Source organism: Papio anubis, chromosome 13 (genome assembly GCF_008728515.1).
Source record: "Papio anubis isolate 15944 chromosome 13, Panubis1.0, whole genome shotgun sequence".
NCBI lineage: Eukaryota > Metazoa > Chordata > Mammalia > Primates > Cercopithecidae > Papio > Papio anubis.
Window position 1 is genome coordinate 90,521,170 of NC_044988.1, and position 23,623 is coordinate 90,544,792.

Below are 23,623 nucleotides of genomic sequence, written 5' to 3' on the forward strand. Positions count from 1 at the left end.
AGGGCAGAGGGAGAGAAGGGAAGAGGGAAGGAGAGAGAGATACTATGCTTTCTTCATCTTTCTGTCCCAGTACAGAACCTGGTCCAGAGCAGGTGGTCAATGTCGGTTCCTAGTAAAATTTCATACCTGGGAAAGGGTGAGGATTTTTACAGAATCATCAGGGTGAATTAGTCCCCTCTGCAGGTCAACCCTGAGGTTCCGGGCCACGTGAACTGGTTCCATAGCTTGCAGCAGTCTCTCCAGAATGGATACACACAAAGCAGTCTTTTCCCTGAGGAGACATCATAAATCTTATTAGTTCATATCCTGCCCAGGTAGGAAGTAACAACCTAATAATAGCTGAAGCTTGGGTCAGCATCTCCTCCACACAGACTTCTTTTTGAAACAGCAGATTTCACTCACCTATTAAACATTTGCAAGAACCTATTATGCGTATTGCCTGTGCTGGGGCTACAAAGAAGAATAAGATATATACTCTAGTCTTTTTTTTTTGAGATGGAGTCTTGCTCTGTTGCCCAGGCTGGAGTGCAATGGCCCGATCTCGGCTCACTGCAACCTCTGCCTCCCAGGTTCAAGCGATTCTCCTGCCTCAGCCTCCCGAGTAGCTGGGATTACAGGGGCCCGCTACCACGCCTGGCTAATTTTTGTATGTTTAGAGATGGAGTTTCAGCATGTTGGCCAGGCTGGTCTCGAACTCCTGACCTCAGGTGATCCACCTGCCTCGGCCTCCCAAAATGCTCGGATTACAGGCTTGAGCCACTGCCCCTGGCCTTTTTTTTTTTTTTTTTTTTTGAGACAGAGTCTCGCTCTATTGCCCAGGCTGGAGTGCAGTGGCGCAATCCACTCACTGCAATCTCCACCTCCCGGGTTCAAACGATTCTCCTGCCTCAGCCTCCCCAGTAGCTGGGACTACAAGTGCATGCCACCACACCCAGCTAACTTTTCGTATTTTTAGTAGAGACGGAGTTTCACTGTGTTAGCCATGATGGTCTCGATCTCCTGACCTTGTGATTCGCCCACCTCAGCCTCCCAAAGTGCTGGGATTACAGGCATGAGACACTGTGCCTGGCCTGATATATTCTCTAGTCTTAAGGAGCTCAATCCAATGAAAGATATAGAAAAAAAGGCAACTGTAATCCAGATAAATGCTATAGGCTAAGACTAGAAACTATAGGAGCTTAAAAAAGAACAGAGGGTACAAAGAAGGCTTCCCAGAAGGGTAACATCTAAACTAAATTTTAAGAAGTAGGAGTTATCCAGAAGAAAGGTGTTCTAGGTAGAGGGAGTAGCAGCACATAAAAAGGCAGAGAGGATAGTGTTACACTTTGAAGGAACAAGTAGCTTAGTATGACTGGGGTCAGAATAGGAGAGAGGTGGTGAGAAGGTAAAAGGGCGAGGTGAAGGACAAGCACTGAAACTGAAAAGATGCACAGAAGCCAGATTCTAACAGGTATTTTATGTCATGCTTGGAATTTAGACTTTTTCCAGAAAATCACTGGCAAGCCATAAGTGGTTTTAAACAAAGAAGTAAAATGACAAGATCTGATTTATAGAAATCACTCTGCACCAGTGTTAGGGGAAAAATTTTCAATTACAAGGCAGTAAATGGTAAGAGGTGATGAAGGAGTAAACTAGGGGAGCAGCAGTAAGGATAGAGAGAAGGAGGAAGAACTATGTAAGAGAACCTGATGACTACCAGTGGTAGATATAGAAGATGTTTTCAGAACAGTTTTCTTGTCTCTTAATAGACACTACAAATAAATGGGCTAATATATTGTTAGTAGTAGTATACAATTCAACTGGTACAACTTTTCGGGTAGGTAACTACATGATACAAATGAAAAGCCTTAAAAATGAATATACTCTTTTAATTCAGGGATTCCACTTTGCATAATTGAATCTAAAATAGTATTAATAATGTTTTTACACCCAAGATAATAGAAAACATGCTATTTTCACAAAACTTGCATACAAATGTTCACAGCAGTGGAAACAATCCAAATGTCCACCAAGTGATGAATGGATAAATATGTGTTATGTGCATATAATGGAATATTATTCAGCCATAAAAAGCAATGAAGTAATGACACATATTACAACATGAATAAACCTTTAAAATATTATGCTAAGTGAAATAAGCCAGACACAAAAGCCTTCCTTTTGAGAATGATTCTATTTATATGAAATGTCCAGAATAGACAAAATCCATATAGAAAGTAGATTCTGCTAGGCGCGGTGGCTCATGCCTGTAATCCCAGTACTTTGGGAGGCCACAGCAGGTGGGTCACCTGAGGTCAGGAGTTCAAGACCAGCCTGGCCAACATGGTGAAACCCCATCTCAACTAAAAATACAAAAAAAATTAGCTGGGCATGGTAGTGGGTGCCTGTAATCCCACCTACTTTAGGAGGCTGAGGCAGGAGAATCGCTTGAACCCAGGAGGCAGCAGTGGCAGTGAGTCGAGATAGTGCCATCGCACTCCAGCCTAGGTGACAGGAACAAAATTCTGTCTCAAAAAAAAAAAAGTAGATTCAGGGATTCCACTGGTTGCCAGAGGCTGGAGGAAAGGGGAAGAGGAGGAATGGGGATATTTATAAGCATGGCTTTTCCTTTATAAAAAAAAAAGTGATTACAGGTAAAATTTACCATTTTAACCATTCTTAAATGCACAGTTCTATAGGAATAAGTACATTTACTTTGTTGTCTAGCCATCACCATCGTCCATCTCCAGAATGTTTTAATCTTCCCAACCAGAAACTCTGCATCCATTGAACACTCCCTATTCTCCCCCTCTCCAAGCTCCCGGCAACCACCATTCCACTTTCTGTCTCTCTAGATTTGACTACTCTAGATATGTAAGTAAAAACATACAACATTTGTCCTTTTGTGTCTGGTTTATTTCATTTAGTACAACATCTTCAAAGTTCATCTGTCAGAACTTCCTTTCTTTTTAAGGCAATATGTACAGTATCCCATCATATTTATATACCCCATTTTGTTTATCCATTCATCCCTTCATCACCACACCCAGCTCAATTTGTTCTTGTATAGATCATGCGTTTGGTGTCATATTAAAGAAGTCTGTTTAACTCAAAGTCATGGTGTGCAAACCAACACTTTGGTTGCACACATGTGTTGCGTTGCTTCTGTGCCTTTTAAAATTTTAGCCAATCTAATAGTGTGCAGTAGAATCTCACTGTAATTTTAATTTGTATCTCCCTAATGTTGAATATCTTTTTGCGTGCATATTTACCGTCTGCACTTTTTTTTTTTTTTTGAGACGGCGTCTCGCTCTGTCACCCAGGCTGGAGTGCAATGGCATGATCTCGGCTCACTGCAATCTCCACCTCCTGCGTTGAAGTGATTCTCCTGCCTTAGCCTCCCCAGTAGCTGGGATTACAGGTGTCTGCCATCAAGCCCAGCTAATTTTTGTATTTTTAGTAGAGACAGGGTTTCGCCAGGTTGGCCAGGCTGGTCTCGAACTCCTGACCTCAGGTGATCCACCTGCCTCGGCCTCCCAAAGTGCTGGGATTACAGGTGTGAGCCACTGCGCCTGGCCCCATCTATACTTCTTGTTCAAATCTTTTGCCCATGTTTTAATTGGGTTATTTCTTGCTATTTAGTTTTGAAACCTCCTTACATATTCTGAATACAAGTCCTTTATCAGATATATTCTTCACAAAGATTTTTCTCCATTTGTGCATTTGTGACTTTTCTTTTCATTTTTTTTTTTTTTGGCGGGGGACGGAGTCTAGCTCTGTCGCCCAGGCTGGAGTGCAGTGGCGCGATCTCGGCTCACTGCAAACTCTGCCTCCCAGGTTCACGCCATTCTCCTGCCTCAGCCTCCCGAGTAGCTGGGACTACAGGTGCCCGCCACCGTGCCCGGCTAATTTTTTGTATTTTTAGTAGAGACGGGGTTTCACTGTGGCCTCGATCTCCTGACCTCGTGATCCACCCGCCTCGGCCTCCCGAAGTGCTGGGATTACAGGCGTGAGCCACCGTGCCTGGCCACTTTTCATTTTCTTAACTGTATGTAAACTTCAAAGAATCTATTTTTTTTTTTTTTTTTTTTTTTTTGTGACTGAGTCTCATTCTATTGCCCAGGCTGGAGTGCAGTGGTGTGACCTCAGCTCACTGCAACCTCCGCCTGCCAGGTTCAAGTGATTCTCCTGCCTCAGCCTCCCGAATAGCTGGGACTACAGGTGCCTGCCACTATGCCCAGCTAATTTTTTGTATTTTTAGTAGAGACTATGTTTCACTGTGTTAGCCAGGATGGTCTCTATCTCCTGACCTCGTGATCTGCCCGCCTTGGCCTTCCAAAGTGCTGGGATTACAGGCATGAGCCACCACGCCCGACCAATTTTGTATTTTTAGTACAGACAGGGTTTCACCATGTTGGTCAGGCTGGTCTCGAACTCCTGACCTCGTGATCTGCCCACCTCAGCCTCCCAAAGTGCTGGGATTACAGGTGTGAGCCACCACCCAGCCTGAAGAAGAATGTTTTATTTTGATTAATTCTACTTTGTATCACTTTGTATCACTTTGTTCTTTTTTTTAGACAGGCTCTCTCTGTCACCCAGGCTGGAGTGTAGTGGAGCAATCACAGGTCACTGTAGTCTCCACCTCAGCCTCCTGAATAGCTGGGACCACAGGCATGAGCCACCACACCCAGCTCAATTTGTTCTTGTATAGATCATGCGTTTGGTGTCATATTAAAGAAGTCTGTTTAACTCAAAGTCATACATTTTTTTTTTCCTATGTTTTCTTCTAGAAGTTTTATAGTTTTAGGTTTTATATTTAGGTCTATGATCTCTCTCATACACTGCTTGTAGAAATGTAAAATAGTATAACCACTTTGGAAAACAGTTTGCCAGTTGCTTAAAAAGTTAAATATACACCTACCATACCATCTAGCCATTCCACTCCTAGCTATTTACTCAGCGAAAAGAAAGAATATTTTTATGTAAAGACTTGTACATGGGCCGGGCGCGGTGGCTCAAGCCTGTAATCCCAGCACTTTGGGAGGCCGAGACGGGTGGATCACAAGGTCAGGAGATCGAGACCATCCTGGCTAACATGGTGAAACCCCGTCTCTACTAAAAAATAACAAAAAAAACTAGCCGGGCGATGTGGCGGACGCCTGTAGTCCCAGCTACTCGGGAGGCTGAGGCAGGAGAATGGCGTGAACCCGGGAGGCGGAGCTTGCAGTGAGCTGAGATCCGGCCACTGCACTCCAGCCTGGGCGACAGAGCAAGACTCCGTCTCAAAAAAACAAAAAACAAACAAAAAAAAACTTGTACATGAATGTTCACAGCACTGTTATTTTTAATATCTCCAAACAGAAAGGTGGGACTTGCTAGCGCAATGCTGCTCTTTATGCACTAAAAAGGTTTATGGAGATGTTTACATATGCATATAAAGGCACAGCACTTTTCCTTAAACTTATGTCACAGAGATCTTTATTCATATGTCTTACTGCAGACCTTCTCCCTATGATGATCCTATTATGCTGCCACTTACCTTTTTCTAAGATGGTAAAGATAATGATCAATAAATACTGAGGAACTCAGAGACCCGTGCAGGTGTGGGTCCTCTGTATGCTGAACGCCGGTCCCCTGGGCCCACTTTTTCTTTCTCTATACTTTGTCTCTGTGTCTCATTTCTTTTCTCAAGTTTCTCGTTTCACCTAATGAGAAACGCCCACCCACAGGTGTGGAGGGGCAGGCCACCCCTTCAGGAAACCATGGAAAGGATTAGCACCAACTGACTTGAGATGTATGCTCACTGGGGTTACAGGGTGGGAAGGACTTGCTAGAACAGGAATTTCAGAGGTAATGAGAGGTCAGACTAACACTACAGACCTACCAAGAGGGAAAAAATGAGGGCTTGACTTAAAGAGGAGACAAATAAGAGATATTTCATAGGCCGGCCCAAATAATGTTAACTGATAGACTTCATGAACGGAGAACACTTACAGAAAAGGAAGGAATCTTAGAAGGTCAGAGTGAAGAAAGTGCTCTGAAATCATCCAGTGTTGATTCAGTGGTTCACAATCTTTTCAAGTAGTAAGGTCACTTTAAAGTCTTTGGATCACAAACATTTCAAAACTCTTTTAAATGATCAAAGCATCAAATACAAAGTGGGTTTTTTTTTTTCCTTTTTTTCCCCCAGATCCAGGTAAGAAAGAATTATAAAATTTTTAAAAATCTTATCTTATATATATATTTTTAAAGACAGAGTCTTGGCTGGGTGCCGTGGCTCACGCCTGTAATCCCAGCACTTTGGGAGGCCGAGGCAGGTGGATCACTTGAGGTCAGGAGTTCGACACCAGCCTGGTCAACATGGTGAAACTGCATCTCTACTAAAAACACAAAAATTAGCTGGGTGTGGTGGTGGTGGCACGTGCTTCAGACTTTGTCTCAAAAAAAAAAAAAAAAAAAAAAAAAAGGGCTTCACTCTGTCACCCAGGCTGGAGTGCAATAGCACAATCTTGGCTCACTGCAACCTCCGCCTCCTGGGCTTCAAGGGATGCTCCCGCCTCAGCCCTCAAGTAGCTGGGACTACAGGCACGCACACCCAGTTAACTCTGTTTTGTTTTGTAGAGATGGGTTTCACCATGTTGCTCAGGCTGGTCTTGAACTCCTGGGTTCAAGTGATCCACCCGCCTCAGCCTCCCAAAGTGTTAGGATTACACAAGTGAGCCACTGCTCCTGGTCTACAAAGTGTTTTCATTTTTATTTTTATTATTTTTTTGAGACAGAGTCCCATTCTGTCACCAGGCTGGATGCAGTGGCGTGATCTCGGCTCACTGCAACCTCTGCCTCCCGGGTTCAAGTGATTCTCCTGCCTCAGCCTCCCGACTAGCTGGGATTAGCCATGCCTGGCTAATTTCTGTATTTTTAGTAGAGATGGGGTTTCACTATGTTGGCCAGATTGGTCTCGAACTCCTGACCTTGTGATCCACCCACCTCGGCCTCCCAACATGCTGGGATTACAGGCATGAGTCACAGCGCCCAGCCTATTTTTGTATTTTTAGTAGAGACGGGGTTTCACCATGTTGGCCAGGATGGTCTCGAATCTCTTGACCTGGTGATCCGTCCGCCTCAGCCTCCCAAAGTGTTGGGATTACAGGCGTGAGCCACCGCGCCCAGCCTACAAAGTGTTTTAAATCAAACACTACGGATGTGAAAAAAATAAAAAGTAAAAGTTGTCCTACTTTTTTCAGACCCACTTCCCTAATAATACTTTCTGGTGTGCCTTTGCAGATATTTGCAATGTTATACAAGTTATACAAGCCTGTGGGGGTTGGGAGGATTGTAATCCTTTTTAAAAATTACAGGTTAAAATTATAGATTCATAAACCCTGCAATTTTCTTTTTCATTCAACAACACAGAAATCGTTCCATGTCCACATACATATATACATCTACTTCAACGTCTTAAATAACTGCATAGTGTTACAGAGTAGTAGTGCATAATTTGGAATCCCCTGTTAACGGATATTTAGATTGTTTCTAGTCTTTTGGTGTCACACACGATATGTTACAGATATTCTTGCACATAATACTGTAGGGTCCTCCAGTCGCCCCCTTTCTTTCTGTGTGCTGATGGAAAATCAGAGTGCCTTGATTGCTCTCTGACCTAGCCAGCAGCAGGTTTCCCTAGCAGGCTTGACCATAAACCCGGGGCCTTGAACATTCCCAGGCCTGATAAAGGTACCTAGGCTGTTGCCCAAAACACTGGAAGAAACTGGCCTCAATCCCGAGCCAAATTCCTTTAAACTCTCATCTAAACTCCAAACCCAGGAACACCTCTTTTCTCCCGGTGTCCGTCTTGATAATTTCTGCAGCCCTCCGTAGGTTCCCCCTAAACCCTTTTGGACGGATCGCCTTGGCATTCAGTGCTTCTTTCTCTGGCATCCCAACCAGCCACATCTCGGGAAGGTTTGAAGCACTCCCTTGTGGGAACTCCCTTGCCGCTGTTTTTGGGGCGATTCCAGCCTCGGGTTCGAAAGAACAAAATAACTGCACATTTTGTGCGCGCATACTTGCATTAAATTTTTGTGTAACAAGAATGCCTGGATGAAAAGGCATGTGAATTTAAAATGGTGATGGTTCTTGCCACATTGCCAGGACAGGATCCTTTTAGAAGAGGTAACAAATCAAGAACCTGTACAAAGAGATGTGGAATGCTCCTTGTAAGTGGACAGCTTTGCTTTTCTCCTTTAATTTCTATCTGAAGGAGAAGGCAGTGCCTCACTGCTCAGAGGCAGCGAGGCCAGGCGACGGGAGAAAACACCCTGGGGCACTCTCAGAGGCTGAACCTGAATCCCATCTCCTGCCCTCTGAACCTGGGATCCTTCCCTCTTTGCAAATTTCGGCTACTTTCCACCTCCCCTGTGACTGGGAAAAGCGGTGTTCTTGCCCTCAACCACTCTCGTGTCCATATTTAGGGGTGCCCCTCTCCTCGGCTCAAGGCCCCGGGGTCCTCTCACCTATGGTTCTCATTAAGCAGGGAGAAAAGCGGGCCGAGGCGCAGCTCCGCCGCTTGCTCGCGAAGCTCGTTGAGCGGCACTGCCTGCAGCACTGAGTGAAGAGCGCGTAGCTCCTCCAGCGGCGCTTCCAGCCTCGCTACCTCCCTCAGCAGCGCCAAGGCCTGCGCCGCCATCTTGCCCCTCCCCACGCAGGGGCTGGCCCAGCGGCCCGGTTCCCGGGGCGCTTCCCTGAACGTCGCGAGATCTGCTGATCACAGCCTCCTTGTCCCTGAGATTGCTATGGGGCTGCCAAGCCTCGCGAGAAGTGTCCGTTAGGGCCGTGTCAACTGTAGCCAGTGGCTGCGGCTCCCTCTGTCTGGCGTCATCTAGGGCGCTGCTCAGGAGATTGTGGAGGCCAGTTTTCCAGTTGGCTTACGTGTTTATCGCGTAGGGCAAGACTTGCCAAATTCCCGGCCAGCGGAGCGGCGAGGATGGGGACTTACGGGAAGTTAAAGAGCTTCGTGGGCGGCCTCGCGGCTCCAAAACCAGGCTCTAGGCGGCGGCGACCGCAGCCGTTAGGGAGGCCACCGCGGCTACGACCGCAGGTGAGGCCGCCCCAGGCGGAGCGGAGGCCTGGAGGGGAATCTTGATCCTGGGCCAGACACCTGTCAAGAGGAGGCGGAGCGTCGTGCCTCCAGGAAGACTGGATGAGTATTCTGCAGGAGCCAGACATAGGCGTGAGTAATAGGGACGTGCGCCGCCTTGTTGGTGTTGATCAGTCCACCAAGGAGAAGCAGCTGTGGGCGCGGTGGCCGTGCCTGTAATCCCAGCGCTTTGGGAGGCCGCGGCGGGAGGATCGCTTGAGCCCAGGAGTTCGAAACCAGCCTGGGCAACATAGTGAGAACCCAGTCTTTACCAAAAAGAAAAAAAAAAAAAAAGAAGAAGAAAAAAATGAGTGCGGTGTGGTAGCACGCACCTGTAGTCTCAGCTACTCGGGAGGCTGAAGCGGGAGGCTCACCTAAGCCTGGGAGGTCGAGGCTGCAGTGAGCTGTGATTATGCCACTGCACTCCAGCCTGGGTGACAGCAAGACCTTGCTTCCCCAACACCTTGGCGCCCTCCCCCGCCCCCCAAAACCAAGAAAAACCAGTGTGGAGAGTTGGTCGCCCATCTGCTCCAAGCTGCTGTGTATTCCCGGTAATGTAAACATCGTGAAGGTGGAGATCCAGTTAACCTTTTAGGTGGAGGGCCAGATGATAGAGGGCGACATCTGACCGGGAAGGCCATCTGCAACCAGGGCTAATATATCCACAGGGAACCAGTAGGAAACATCTGGGGAGGACAACCCAAATAAGTATCATGGGAGCAAGGGGTGGTTTGAGAACTTTAAAAATCGCTGCTGTTTTGCAATGTACCAGGTTGATGGGGAGGAAGGACCCTTAAATGCTGAGTGGGCACCGAGTATTCCAAGCAACTGGAGAGAGGCTATGTGCCTCAACAGGTCTTCAACACCAAGGAGACGACCCATCTTTTCTGTGCATGCCTTCCTACTTTTGGGGCAAAAGACAAAACTCTGGAAAGCTTAGAGGAAGCTAAGGACAGGATTTCCCTCATTTTTTTTTTTTGTGGCAGTGCCTCAGGTGACAAAATGATAAAACCACTGCTGCTTTACAAAGACTCTAAACCCCCACTTGTCTTTCAGAAAGAGATAAACGCCTTCCTGTTTTCTTGTGAACACACCCAGAATCACCATTGCCACTTTATGGATTGGTTTTGTTATTTTTTTATCCATCAAGTCCGAAGTCATTTAACAGAAAAAAAAATCCGGAAATCAGAATGTTGCTAATTGTGGACGGAGGCCCCAATCACCCAGATTCATTATTCTTTGTTCATTCTGATGTTGATTGTGTTTCTCCCTCAGGAAGGCCCTAGCTTTCTTCAGCCCTTGGGTTAGGGTATAATCGAAGCATTTGGGAGGTATTACACCAAACATATGTTTGACCACTTTGCTGACTGTATTTAAAAAAACCCTCGCCTTACTCTGAAAGAAACATGGCAACAGTACAATATGGCTGATTCTTTGGTAGTGATAAAAGAGGTGATGGGTGATATAAAATCAGCCACTCTTAAGCTTGCTGGAAACTGTGGGAGGATGTGTGAATGATGATGCATTTTCCCTAGAGCTAATGAAGAAGTTAAAAAAACTTAGTGTCTGCAAAACAGGTGGGTTTAAGATTCATTGATATCAGGGAAAGTGAAATTAGTGAGCTACTCAAGTTTCAATCTTCAGTCACAACTGAGAGTCTATGTCCATAGGAAGAAGTCTTTGCAGACAGAGGAAATTGAATGCTGTCTGATGCCAGACCTCAGGCCTCACTGATGCTGCAATTGATATGGATCCTTTCCTGTATTAAAGCTTGGCTTTTAAAAAAGATTTCAATAAATTGCTTATACCTATAAAGAGATGCAGAAGAACCTTCAAAATAAAGCAAAGGACTTGGAAAGAGAAAGAAGACATGAAGAAGAGGATGTCATCTAGGTGAAGGTGATGGATACAGAATCTGAGTCTGAGGGGAAATCTGACTCTGAATCAGGATCCGATAAGGAGCAGGACAAGATGGAGGATAAGAAGCTGCCAGAAGAAAAGCCTGGACCCTCTGGCATGGCACTCAGAGTCTTGATATGTCTGAAGAAACTGTCCAAGCCATTAATGTGAAGTTGAACCTTTGGAATGTAACCTTCGAAGTGAATCTGGAGAGAGTAGAGGTATCTGAGTTGAAGGATGAAGAGGTTCCAGAGACCATCCTTCCCTTGTTACGCTAACATCATTTTCATAATTACCATCATCCTTTTCATCACCAGCCACACATCCCTATCATTTTAGTCATGTAACAAACATTGCGCTTAAACTCCGCAGGGTCCTGAGCTAAACTTGGGGACATCGGCTCAGGAAATCATCTCAGGATCTGAGGTAAATGGTCATTAACAGTTCCATTCTTATTAATGTAATAGCTCTAAAAGATCATGGTCTTGATTTTAGTGACTTAAAATATAAAGGTTTCCTTAGGACCACTCAGCCTCATTTTCTCTAACCATATTCTATAGATAGTAAGTTCTTCAATCACAAATGGAGGTTTTCAGAGTTTACATTGGTAGTTGACAAGAGACTACTTGCTCTTGAATGACATGGCCTTACGTTTTATAAGCGGTTTCTTTTTTTTTTTGAAATTGAGTCTTGCTCTGTCGCCCAGGTTAGAGTGCAATGGAGCAATCTCAGCTCATTGCAACCTCCACCTCCCGGGTTCAAGTGATTCTCCTGCCTCAGCCTCTTGAATAGCTGGGATTACAGGCGTGTGCCACCACGGCGGCTAATTTTTGTCTTTTTAATAGAGATGGAATTTCACCATGTTGGCCGGGCTGGTCTTGAGCTCCTGACCTCAGATGATCTGCCCGCCTCAGCCTCCCAAAGTGTTGGGATTACAGGTGTGAGCCACTGCACCCAGCCACATTTTATAAGCACTCTTAACGTTAATCTTGTCTGTTAATCCTCACTTCAGACCCATGAAGGAGATATTAGACTTTCCTTTATGAGAAAAATCCCCTGAAAGCACACAGAAATTAAGTAACTCGCTTGAGTCTGCACAACTAACAATATAAATGACAGGAGTAGGCCTACAACTGATTAACTATTGGATTTTGTCAGACACTTTGCTAAGAAGTATATTAGGCCTTTAAGAATTTCTAAGGCCGGGCGCAGTGGCTCAAGCCTGTAATCCCAGCACTTTGGGAGGCCGAGACGGGCGGATCACTAGGTCAGGAGATCGAGACCATCCTGGCTAACATGGTGAAACCCTGTCTCTACTAAAAAATACAAAAAACTAGCTGGGCGAGGTGGCAGGCGCCTGTAGTCCCAGCTACTCAGGAGGCTGAGGCAGGAGAATGGCATAAACCCAGGAGGCAGAGCTTGCAGTGAGCTGAGATCTGGCCACTGCACTCCAGCCTGGGTGACAGAGCGAGACTCCGTCTCAAAAAAAAAAAAAAAAAAAAAAAATTTCTAATCCCAGGGAACGAAACAGATAGGTGAACAGGTAATTACAATAAATGCAGAGACTGTCAGCTGGCAATCTGCAAGCCAGATTTGATTAACAGATGTGTTTTGTTTGGTCAGCCTAGTTGAAAACAATTTTGAATTGGTTTCCAGCATTTTGCCCTCTCTATTTTAAGATACTATTTACATAAAATTTGCCAACTTAAAGTGTGCTGTTTGTTGAATTTTTAAAACACTTGTGTTACTCTTGCCACAACTAAGACATAATTCTCTTAAACAGTTTACTTACACTTTTCTGCTCTGTATCCCTACCCCCAGAATTGTCATTTTTAAAATGAGGATACTTCACATTAAAAAGCTGGATTAAAAATTTGGAAATTCTGATAACGAGTCCATATTCAGAAGGGCAACAGCCATTAGTTTGCTGCTTTTCTTGTTTGTTACTGCTCCCCATAGTTTATGCTACCACAAAAGTGTGTGCAGGCGGGGCACGGTGGCTCACACCTGTAATCCCAGCACTTTGTGAGGCCGAGGTGGGCAGATCACAAGGTCAGGAGTTGGAGACCAGCCTGGCCAATATGGTGAAATCCCATCTACTAAAAACAAAAATTAGCCAGGCGTGGTGGCGTGTGCCTGTAGTCCTAGCTACTTGGGAGGCTGAGGCAGGAGAATCGCTTGAACCCAGTAGGCGGAGGTTGCAGTGAGCTGAGATCGCGCCACTGCACTCCAGCCTGGGCGACAGAGCGAGAGTCTGCCTCAAAAAAAAAAAAAGTGTGTGCAAAGTGCCTTATGGGCAGAGAACTATGGGAGTATCTTTTGGATGGCCTGGAAAGAGTTCATTAAGGACAGAAGTAGGGATTAAGAGTGTTCTAAGCCAAGGAGAATTAGAAGGGAGATTCTGGGAGGAAGGGGCCAGAGAGGCAGCCATGTGCGTGCTTCTCTTGTTTGTTTTTGTTGGTGGGTTGGACCTCTTTAAAGTGGAAGAATTTTGTGTACGTGTGTGTGTATGCTGTGGATTCTGAAGGTTTTGTGTTCTTAACAAAAGTTTATGTCTTTGGGGACGTCCCAAAATTTTGATTTTTTAAAAATTGTTTGAATGGAAAGTGAAAATAGTGTATTTTTGCAAGGGTTGTAGGTCTGGTATGGTGCTTGCATTGTTTCAAGGGTGAAGGATGTCCAGTGGAAATTCCTTCCTCTCTTTGCTGCTGCCTCCACTGTCTCTCTCCTGGTGTCCTTCTGGCAAGCCTGGCAGACCAGGCCAGGGAGGAACAAGGAGGCGGTGGTGGGAGAGAGGTTAGTTTAGGCCCTCAGTGCCTGCCCACTAGGACCTCTGCCCATGGCTGCCATTCACTGCCATGGTGCAGCTAAATTACCTGTGATGCTCTGGACAGGCTGGGCTCATGATGCCCTCTGCCAAACTGCCTGCGGCCCTCTGTCCTCATGTGCCTCCTGGTGAGTGCCCCGTGCCAGCAGACTATGAACTTCTTCATCCCTAAACCCCCAGCTTCAGGACTGAGGGGAAGGGAAGGAAGGGAGAAGGCAGACAGATTTCTCTTTAATGCTCCTGGGGATCTGTGCTGGAGGCAGCTAGGTAAGGGCAGTGAATTGTTTGGTCCTTGGAGGCACCACTTGGTGTCCTGCAGATTGTGGGATGTTTTTCTAATTTTACCAGGAAACTGTCACTCCCAGCTACTTGGGGAGGAGTGACTGGGCTGTGTCATTGCTAGATGGAGGAGGGGAAGGGGTGTCTGCTGGTGAATCCTTGTCTAGGCATCACGTAAGAGGTTATTTTCTTCTGTCTATTGTAGTTACCATCTCATTTTTCTGTAATTGTCTGGGGGGCTTTGTTTTCTCATCTTGGAAATATCTTGAAGTGTTAAGGTTGGAAGTGACTACAGAGTAACTCCAGAGGTGGTGAAGGGGGCAGAAAGAACCGTAGGGGAGGGTCAGAAGCACAGGGTTCCAGCTCAGCTTTGCTGCTCACCTTTTGGGTGATTTCTCCCCTTCTTTGGCCTTTATTTCGTCACCTGCAAAAACTGGCACAAACCAGTAGACCTTAACTTTTTTGGGATTGTAGGTCTCCCTGAGTAGTTTTGTGAAAGTATATCCCTGAACTCCAGCCTCAATCTACTCAATAACCCCCTGAGGATGGGGGCCCAGGTCTCTGAATTTTTAAATACTTGTATAGATGAGTCACATTTAGCCAGTCTGGAGACCAGTGTTGGGAAATTGAGTAGAATTTCATCCTACTATTTCCTTTATATGCCCATCCTTTCTCGTGATGTATTCTTTTGCCACAGTCCTGTGACACAGGAAGGGCCAGTGACCTTGGTCATCTTAGATTTGCCCTTGTTGATATTCTCAGGGTGTAAATGTCTTTCCTTTCCCCTGATGGCGTTCTTATACTGTCTTCTGATCATCATTGCTGACTTTGTTTTCAGCATCTAAAAGTTTCCATAACTGTAAGGCTTACTTCTTCCCTGCAGTCTTCTGTGTTTTTTAGTTATTCATTCATCGGCACTCGTCTTGGAAAGTCAGTGATCAAAATAGCACCAGTGTGTAGGGATGAGCATTGGAAGAGCTCAAGCAGAGAAGACATAGGAGTTTCTGCAGTGCTGTCCTGGGGTGGTTCTTGATGAGGTCAGCCGGGGAATAATCTAGGTGGCAGATGTTGGCACACTATAAGAAAAAGCATCTTGTGAAAACCTTTAAGTTAGATGGACTTCATCAAGAGATGATGAACCTCCCACCTCCAGGAGTGTTCAGGCAAATGTGAGATGCATGCATTGGACCAGATGACATGTGAGGCCTTGGTCAACTCTAGACTTGTTTATATAGGCTTGGAAAGATTTTAAAGTTTTCTCCTTAGTAGGTCACTTAGGTGGGCCAGTTTTGACAGTTCACTGAGCTCCTCTTAGGAGCATCATAATTTGGTTTTGTTCCCTTCTCCAGGTACTTTTGGGAGGGAAAAATAGAAGCCACTAACATCCTGTTAGTGAGTGAGGATGTGAGCATAGGGGGGTCGGTTTTTTTTTTTTTTTTCTTTTTTGAGACGGAGTTCCGCTCTTGTTGCCTAGGCTGGAGTGCAGTGGCACAATCTCGGCTGACTGCAACCTCTACCTCCCGGGTTCAGGTGATTCTCCTGCCTTAGCCTCCCAAGTAGCTGGGATTACAGGCATGCACCACCACACCCAGCTAATTTTGTATTTTTAGTAGAAATGGGGTTTCTCCATGTTGGTCAGGCTGGTTTCGAACTCCCCACCTCAGGTGATCCGCCCACCTTGGCCTCCCAAAGTGCTGGGATTACAGGTGTGAGCCACCAAGCCTGGCCCATAGGAGGTCTTGATAGGGGAGTGAGTGAGACCATGGCCTTTTTCCAGGTTCCAATTAAAAGTCAGCAGAGATAACTGATTGAGGTGTTTCCCCACATAAGATGCCCTGGGTTCATTTGTAAGCTAGTGACAGGGCCTGGTGACCCCAGAGGAAAGCTGTCTCCTAAACCAGATGAATGAGCAGTGGCAGCACTGGGGATCAGGCCCTAAAGCAGCAGTTTTTAGTTTTTGTTTGTTTGTTTTCATCTATAGTTAATGAAGACAAAGACTTCCAGGGTCTTCATGCTGTCCATCTGCATCAGGTAAGGTTGGCATGTCTTCTCACTCCTTTACCATAGGACCAGCCAAGGTACTAAGGGAATGACCTTGAAAAGCTGGAGACCTGGATCCCAGCCAGCCACCTTCTATGTGACTTTGGGCAAGTCCCTATCCCTCTCTGACCCTCAGATTCTCCATCTGTATAATGGGGGGCTAGAATAAGATAGTTTAAACCAGTGGCCTTCAAAATGTTGGTCTCAGAACCCCTTTACACTTTTAAAAATTGAGACCCAAAAGAACTTTATGGATTATATAAAAGTTTACTGTTTTAGAAACTAAAACAGAATATAAAAATATTTTTATTTCATTTAAAATGATAAAACCATTACATATTAACATAAATAATGCATTTTTAAGGAAAGTAAGATTTCCTAAAGACAAAAAAATTTAGAAGAATGACATTTTACATTTTAGCAGATTCTGGCTTAATAAGACAGCTGGATCTCCTCTGAAACATCTTTAAATTCCGGGACACTTTAAGCTCATGGTGATAAAGTCAGGTCTTTCAAAATTTAGTTTTGTTTGAAAACATCAATTTTATCATTGGCCATACATGATGTAAATTGTCTTTATTTGAGTGGTGGGCTCAATTTATTCATATTTGAGGAAGTGCCTACCTAATACTCAAGCCTGAAGTAACTATAATTTGTAGAAATGACAAATTATGGTTACTCGGACTTGAAAGTAAAATTGGTGTTCCACCAAAAAAAAAAAAAGTTTAACTTGTACTAAAACAATCAGACACGCAGTGAACTTAGGCATGTAGTAGAAATGCTTTATGTGTACTTCCTACCAGTGTTTTGTCACACAGAATATTGAAAAGGCATGTACACAAGGATTGAAATTTAATTAAAGTAGTAATTTTGCCTACTTCATCAGAGATGCTAAGTGAAATTGACTTTTTAAAGTCCAACTGTGTGGCAGTGAAGAATATAATGACAATGAGTACAGGTTAGTGTCACTGTCTCAACTCATGCTGAAGTGCCAGCAGTTTTACCTTTTTTTTTTTTTTTTTGAGATGGAGTCTCGCTCTGTTGCCCAGGCTGGAATGCTGCAGCATGATCTCAGCTCACTACAGCCTCTGTCTCCCAAGTTAAAGCGATTCTCCTGCCTCAGCCTCCCAAGTAGCTGGGATTATAGGTGCCTGCCACCATGCCCGGCTAATTATTATTATTATTTTTGTCTTTTAAAGACAGTTTTGCTACGTTGGTCAGGCTGGTCTTCAACTCCTGGGCTCAAGTGATCCACCTGCCACGGCCTCCTAAAGTGCTGGGATTATAGGCATGAACCACCACACCTGGCCTGTTTTTTTTTTAAACCATTAGTGCAAATGTCAACATAGTAAAAGAACAAATAACAAAATAATATTATGAAAGTAGTTTTGGCCCCAAGGACCCCCTAGAGTCCTGGAGATCCCCAGGCGTCAGTGGACCTTCACTTTGAGAACCTCTAGTATAAACCTTTATCATTCTGTCATTCAAAGTGGAATTTTTGGAATTGGCATCACCTGGGAGCTTTCAAGAACTGTAGAATCTCCTGCTCACCCCAGACCTACTGAATCAAATTATAGTTTAACAAGACCCCCAGGTGATTTCTCTGCACATTAAAGCTTGAGAAGCACTGGTCTAAACCAGTGTTTCTCATAACTGCCTGCTATGTATTAGCATCATTTGGACACATTTTTCAAACTACCAATTTAGGCCCCACCTCACAGATTTCGACTTAATTTGGCCAGGGCGGGGATCAAGTATAGTGGTATTAAAAAGCACCTTTCTTTTTAGATGACTAATGTGGTCACCTGAATCTTCTCAGGTTGACTCTAACATAGGGCCAGAGATGCAAACCACCTATATGGATGATGAAACCTTTTCTTTACTTCTTGGGGAACTAGGATTCTGTGAATACACGGTTACATCTGGGTCTCAAACTAGCTATAGAGGGGGCCCTTATGATACCACCTCAGCAGAGGTGAGAGAGTAAGGAACCATTGGTAGAGCCAGTACTGTGAAGAAATTAAAATTTTAACTGGTGAGGGACAGCTTCAGGGTTAAGAGAGTTGGACCTCCTACCTTGAAACCTGGCTCCCCACCTGCCACTTGTTCCATAGTGCTTGGAAAATATGAATACTTTCTGTGCCTCAGTTGCCCCTTCTGTAAAATGGGGATTATACAAATGGGTTGTTATGCATATGGAAATTAATATGTGAAATCCATATATGAAATGCTTTATCAGTCTCAGCTCTTATTACTAATGTGTTAAAAATGTCTTTGAATTCTGTATGTCCGCTTATAAAAACACGGTAAGTTAACAAAATTCATTATCTTCAGGCACCCAATTTACAGAATGTTTAAGCATACATGTGAAGCAACATGTGAATGTATACATGTGCTGTGATTTATTAAGCATGTTATGGGAAGTTTAAAATACCTCATTCAGCAGAAAGGAGGCAGAGGATTATAATCCTCATTCGACAGATGGGACACTCTGGTCCAAGTCCTCATGTTTCTTCAGCCTAGAAAGTGAAGAGAACTTGCACTGTGTGACAATGGCCAGGTGAACGAAACAGGAGAGGAGGAGATTCCTCTAGACCTGGATTGTCAGGGAAGATCCCTTGGAAAAGGTCAATGGTTGAATTGGACCTTGAGGGATAGAGAGATGTTTTTTTGTCTTTTTTTTTTTGTTTTTTGTTTGTTTGTTTGTTTTGTTTTTGAAGCAAGAATAGGCTTTTGATTGATCAGCAGGAGCAGGTGGAATCTAGGTGGGCAAGAGAATACAGAGATATTGGTGGGGGGATTGTTTTGGGAAGTGATGTGCATAGGATAATAATAAAAAGAGTAGCTAGCATTTAATGAATGCATACAGTGCCAGCTGGTGTACTGGGTAAGTACTTTGTATACTTTGTGTTAATTAATCCTCAGCAGTCCAGTCATGTAGGGCTTTTTTTTTTTTTTTAAGGAGCATTTGAAGAAAACTAAGTGACTTGTCCATAATCAGACAGCTAGTAGGGGCAAACTTAGAATTTGAACCCATGTCTGTAAGACTGTAAAGCTATCTGGCCTAACTGGCCACTTGTTGACAGATGGGAAACATAGGCTGGAGAGTGACAGGCCGTGGACCTGGACAGGTGGGGTGAGGCAGGTTGCAGAGAGCCTCCCATGAGGCTGGCCAGTTGGGTTTTATCACATGAGTTGATTCTAATCATAGTCACTCACGGCTTTGCTTTCTCTCCAAAGGCTATACATACTTTTGAAATCCCAGAGGTCTTCAGTCTCCCTGTGGGTCAAGGAGATGTGCAGTATTTAAAGTGGATTGAGGACGGCATGGAAGAGGATTGAGTGGGGAAAGCTTTTTGTGCATTCTGCTGGCTACCTCCAGCGGCTGCCTCCAGCCTTCATCAACTGCACTCTGGGGAAGAGGAGGACACCTTCTACCTCCCAGCATCTCTGGATTCCATGTTCCCATCGGCACGGAGGAGCTAAAAATGGCCTGTGGAGGCTGAAGGTCTGAGGCTCCTAAAGCTGGAAGAAAAGGCTGGGCCAGTCAGGCCAAGCAAGAACATAGTGTAACTTGTCTCTGAGTGCTTCATGGTTAACAGGGATAAGGGGGCACGAGGGCACCAGGATGGTTACATGTAGTGACTGAAGGGAAGACGCAGTGAGGGTGAGACTTGTCATCTTGAGTCAGTAGGCCTACCTCAAGTGCCTAGGATGTAATTGCTTTGCTGCTTCTCATGGGGAGGAGTGGCCCTAGTGACCTTGTTCACCTGGAAGAGTGTGGGATGAATGTCTCCTCCTACGGGGACTGTCAAGTGCTTTATCAAAAGGATAAATTGCTAATGGTGGCATTTCATGGATCAGCAGGATTATTTCTCCTTGGTAAAGAGGCTTTTGTTGGTCCTGAATTCTGAGGAGGTGGGACTACGAATGGACTCCATGAACCTGTGTATGACTCAGGGAATATTAGGACTTTGGCACAGCCTCATGGGTTGGGAGTAAGTCTTGGCTCTTCCCTAGCCTGAATGACAGGTATCAGATAATTCTGGTGTTTTGTCAGTGAAGATGTAGATTCTGAGCGCACAAAACTAACCTTTTCACTTGAACACAGAAATAGCCCCAGGAATCGGACAGACCTGTGTCTTTAGGTTTGTTTCATTGAGCCCCAGGGGTTGACAGTAGTACCTTGGGGACTGCCTGCCTGGGGATTTTTTTTAAAGCGTCCTTTGTTAAAGGTTTGTAAACCACCCCTCTGAGCCAGTTTTCATTTTATACATTACTGCAGGAAACTGAACTGCATGGAGGTCCAGAAAGTGGGTAGTGCAGGGTGTAGTGCTGATAACTACTGTACTTCTTGGATCTTCGTGCTCCCAAATACCAAATGGAAGACAATCTCTGAGAGTCCTTTGCAAAGATCTTGTAGGGACTTTAGGCTGGGGCCTTTGGAAAGTTCCTGAGGATTCCAATGAAGATTTTGAGGGATTATCTTAGAACAACAAAGAGAATGATAATGGTGATGTCCCTGCTTTTTACAACAGATCACGTTGTGCTACATATGCAAACCTGTGTAAAGTAAACCCTATCTAAAATGCGCTGGGGACCCAAGGTGGACTGCCTGTATTGCTTCCAGGATAAAGTCCAATTTCTAGCTCTGGTTTTTATAACCTTGCTTCAGCTCACCTTTTCCATCATTATCCCCTGCATCTCCTCTCCCACGCTGGGAAATGGATGGCTCCACTATACTGTGTGATGTTACTGCTATGTTCATGCCGTCCCCTCTGCGTGGAATGCCGTTCTGCATGAATGCCTGTGAAATGTTGCTGCTCCTTTGTATGGCCTGGCTTCCATGGTTGGCAGGAATCTCTTCTTTTGTGGTATTCCTGCCATCTTTGTGCATCACAGTCAGCTTCGTATTCCTAGATTGTAAGCTGCTTGAGGATAGGGGCATGTCTTGCACCTGTTTGGCAAATTGATGTTTAAAGTATTTAAATAACTAAAGCTCTCTCTACAGTACATAGTCACTTTTGATTTATGGAATTGGCAAAATTAAACTTTTTTCCTTGAATATTCTTAAAGTGAGACTAATTCCAAAGGAGATTTTTCTGTCTGTGGCCTTCATTGGGTGGTTTGCTGTTATCAGAAAGCTCTTAGTGGCCTTCCTCTTCCCTGGTGTCAAGGTTGACTGTAATAGGAAATGGGAGGGGAGAGGGCCATTTCTGCCAGGCATTGTCATAGGTTCTTAACATTATATAATCCTTATAATGCAATATTTTCCTCACTTTACAGATGAAACCTGAGACCAGAGAACATGTAACATGTAAAGTACGTGGCAGAATTAGGATGTGAACCCAACTCTGATTTTAAACCTAATGCTCTTACTCTTTCATTCAGAGGTTCAGTCAGTTCTTTGTAGGCCATAGATCCAGAGAAGCTGCTGTAGCCAACAATAAAGTTGTTAGTTTTTAAAACATCTATATGGTGTTGGTCTGGCACTTAAAAATGTATTGTTTGCTGGGCACGGTGGCTCACACCTGTACTCCTAGCACTTTGGGAGGCCAAGGTGGGCGGATCACGAGGTCAAAAGATCGAGACCATCCTGACCAACATGGTGAAACCCCGTCTCTACTAAAAATTAGCTGGGCGTGGTGGCACATGCCTCTAGTCCCAGCTACTCGGGAGTCTGAGGCAGGCGAATCACTTGAACCCAGGAGGCAGAGGTTGCAGTGAGCCGAGATCTTGCTACTGCACTCCAGCCTGGCAACAGAGCGACACTTCGTCTAAAAAAAAAAATAAATGTGTTGTTTACTACTCACCACAGATCTGCAGGAGTTCACTGATCTCTAGGGTCTGCCTTAATGCCAACTTACGTGGTTTGGTCACTATTACAAACCGTCATCCCAGAATGATGATGCAGAGGCTAGGGCTAGGACCCAGACCAGTGTTTCCACGTGGGAATTCCCTCCCAGTATTTCTTCGGAAATGTATGTTTTTTGAATCCATAAACCCTAGAAAAATCAGTTGAGGAAATGAGAAGTATTGTAATTATTCTGTGAATACTAACACTTACCATTATAGAGACATTACTAGTTTGAAAGAATCCAACTTCATCAAATACTAACATACTGAATTGAAGGCTGTAAGAACTGAGACAGGAGTATAGCAGAGAGAAACAGTCACCATCTAATTAGCCCTACTTTTGGTTGCTGTGATGTCATTATGTCTGTATGTCTGGCCATATCAGCTGCTAATGGTGAGTTCTTGCAAATAAAATGATTTGATAAACAACCTAGCATACTTTATACAAATCTTATGGTGTTCTGAGAAATAAACTGTGGAAGCAAAATAAGTTAACAGTCTGGACACGATTGATTCTATATTCTGTTTACCTTGCTTTAGGATATTCAAATGTTATGTTTATTTGAATGCTATCCAATATATGTTGCCTGGTGTCTTCCTGTCTTTTAAATATTCTCTGTACGCTACAGTTCTTTGTAAGTAAAAATAGGCTTAATATCTCTACTTAGTAAACAGAGTGTTTCCAGATACCTATGATAATGAAGAAAAGAGTATAAAGAATGAAGTATTTTAAGAATAACTTATGATTTGGGGGATTTCTGAGAATTCTACTTCCTTGTCCCTAAATTCCAAAGGTAAATGTTAGTTGTGAATTTGGAAATACTAGACTACAGAGAAGCAGGCACTCTCTAGCCTGGGAGGCCCACCGATCTTAGGAGGGTCCATACAGCTGCTTCTTGTAGACCTTGCACTAGAACCCAGGTCTTTTGACACCTGGTGCCACTTTTCATTCCATTCCATTAATTATAGCCCAGAGAATAACCACTGCCCCCCCAACTCCCATTGTGGTTTTATTCTGAGGACAGATAAAAGATTGAAGCTGATGGAGTGGTAGAAAGAAGTGGGAGCCATAGTGAATGAAGACGTTTAAGGGCAGATGTTACCACCACTAAGCCCTTCACTCGGGATTACAGGCTATACTTTACCCCTCAAACTGTAGAATTCAGTGGAATCCATGGCCTTTACCTCTCTATAGATGACCTTTTTCCTACCCCTTCACATCGCCTGTTTTTTTCCTCTCCAAACTGCCCTAGATTTAGAGGTTTATTTTGAAGTAATAATCACACACAGCGAAGTCTCTCCCAACACCTGGGGAGCAGATGTGCTGGGATTATCACTGGCATTTGAAGGGTGAGAAAACTGAAGGAAAGGAATCTGACTAAAGTGGCACAGGTTAGAACTAGCAGAGTCAGGTCTAGAACTCATTTCATATTTCTAGAATTGTGTGATGATGCACTGATAAAGTTCTTCAGTGCCTGGACCTAAGTATTATAGTAGGGTCAATTTCTAAGTTCATTTTCCGTCTTTTACCTCTCAGTGGCCCTCAACTAATGTTTTTTGCCCCCACAGGTCGGGTACTCGCAAAAGATTCCATATTCTCTCTGGCA

The 23,623-nt window shown here is 44.4% G+C and overlaps 1 protein-coding gene and 1 long non-coding RNA gene across 2 annotated transcripts in view; one reads left to right on the forward strand and one right to left on the reverse strand.

Moving 5' to 3' along the window:
• Positions 1 to 11,039, reverse strand: part of PSMD5 (proteasome 26S subunit, non-ATPase 5) — a 26,419-nt gene extending 15,380 nt beyond the window's left edge. Inside the window, exons 1-2 of the mRNA XM_031654466.1 lie at positions 8,493 to 11,039; positions 127 to 271 (exon numbers count right to left, since the gene is read on the reverse strand). Of these exons, the coding sequence (XP_031510326.1) occupies positions 127 to 271; positions 8,493 to 8,665 (318 nt within the window). The 5' untranslated portion in view covers positions 8,666 to 11,039. The remainder of the gene's footprint in view (positions 1 to 126; positions 272 to 8,492) is intronic.
• Positions 11,039 to 22,506, forward strand: LOC116270068. The gene is made up of 3 exons (XR_004177985.1): positions 11,039 to 11,440; positions 16,102 to 16,151; positions 19,401 to 22,506. It is a non-coding gene; the product is annotated as an uncharacterized LOC116270068 (long non-coding RNA).
• Positions 22,507 to 23,623: the final 1,117 nt, after the last annotated feature.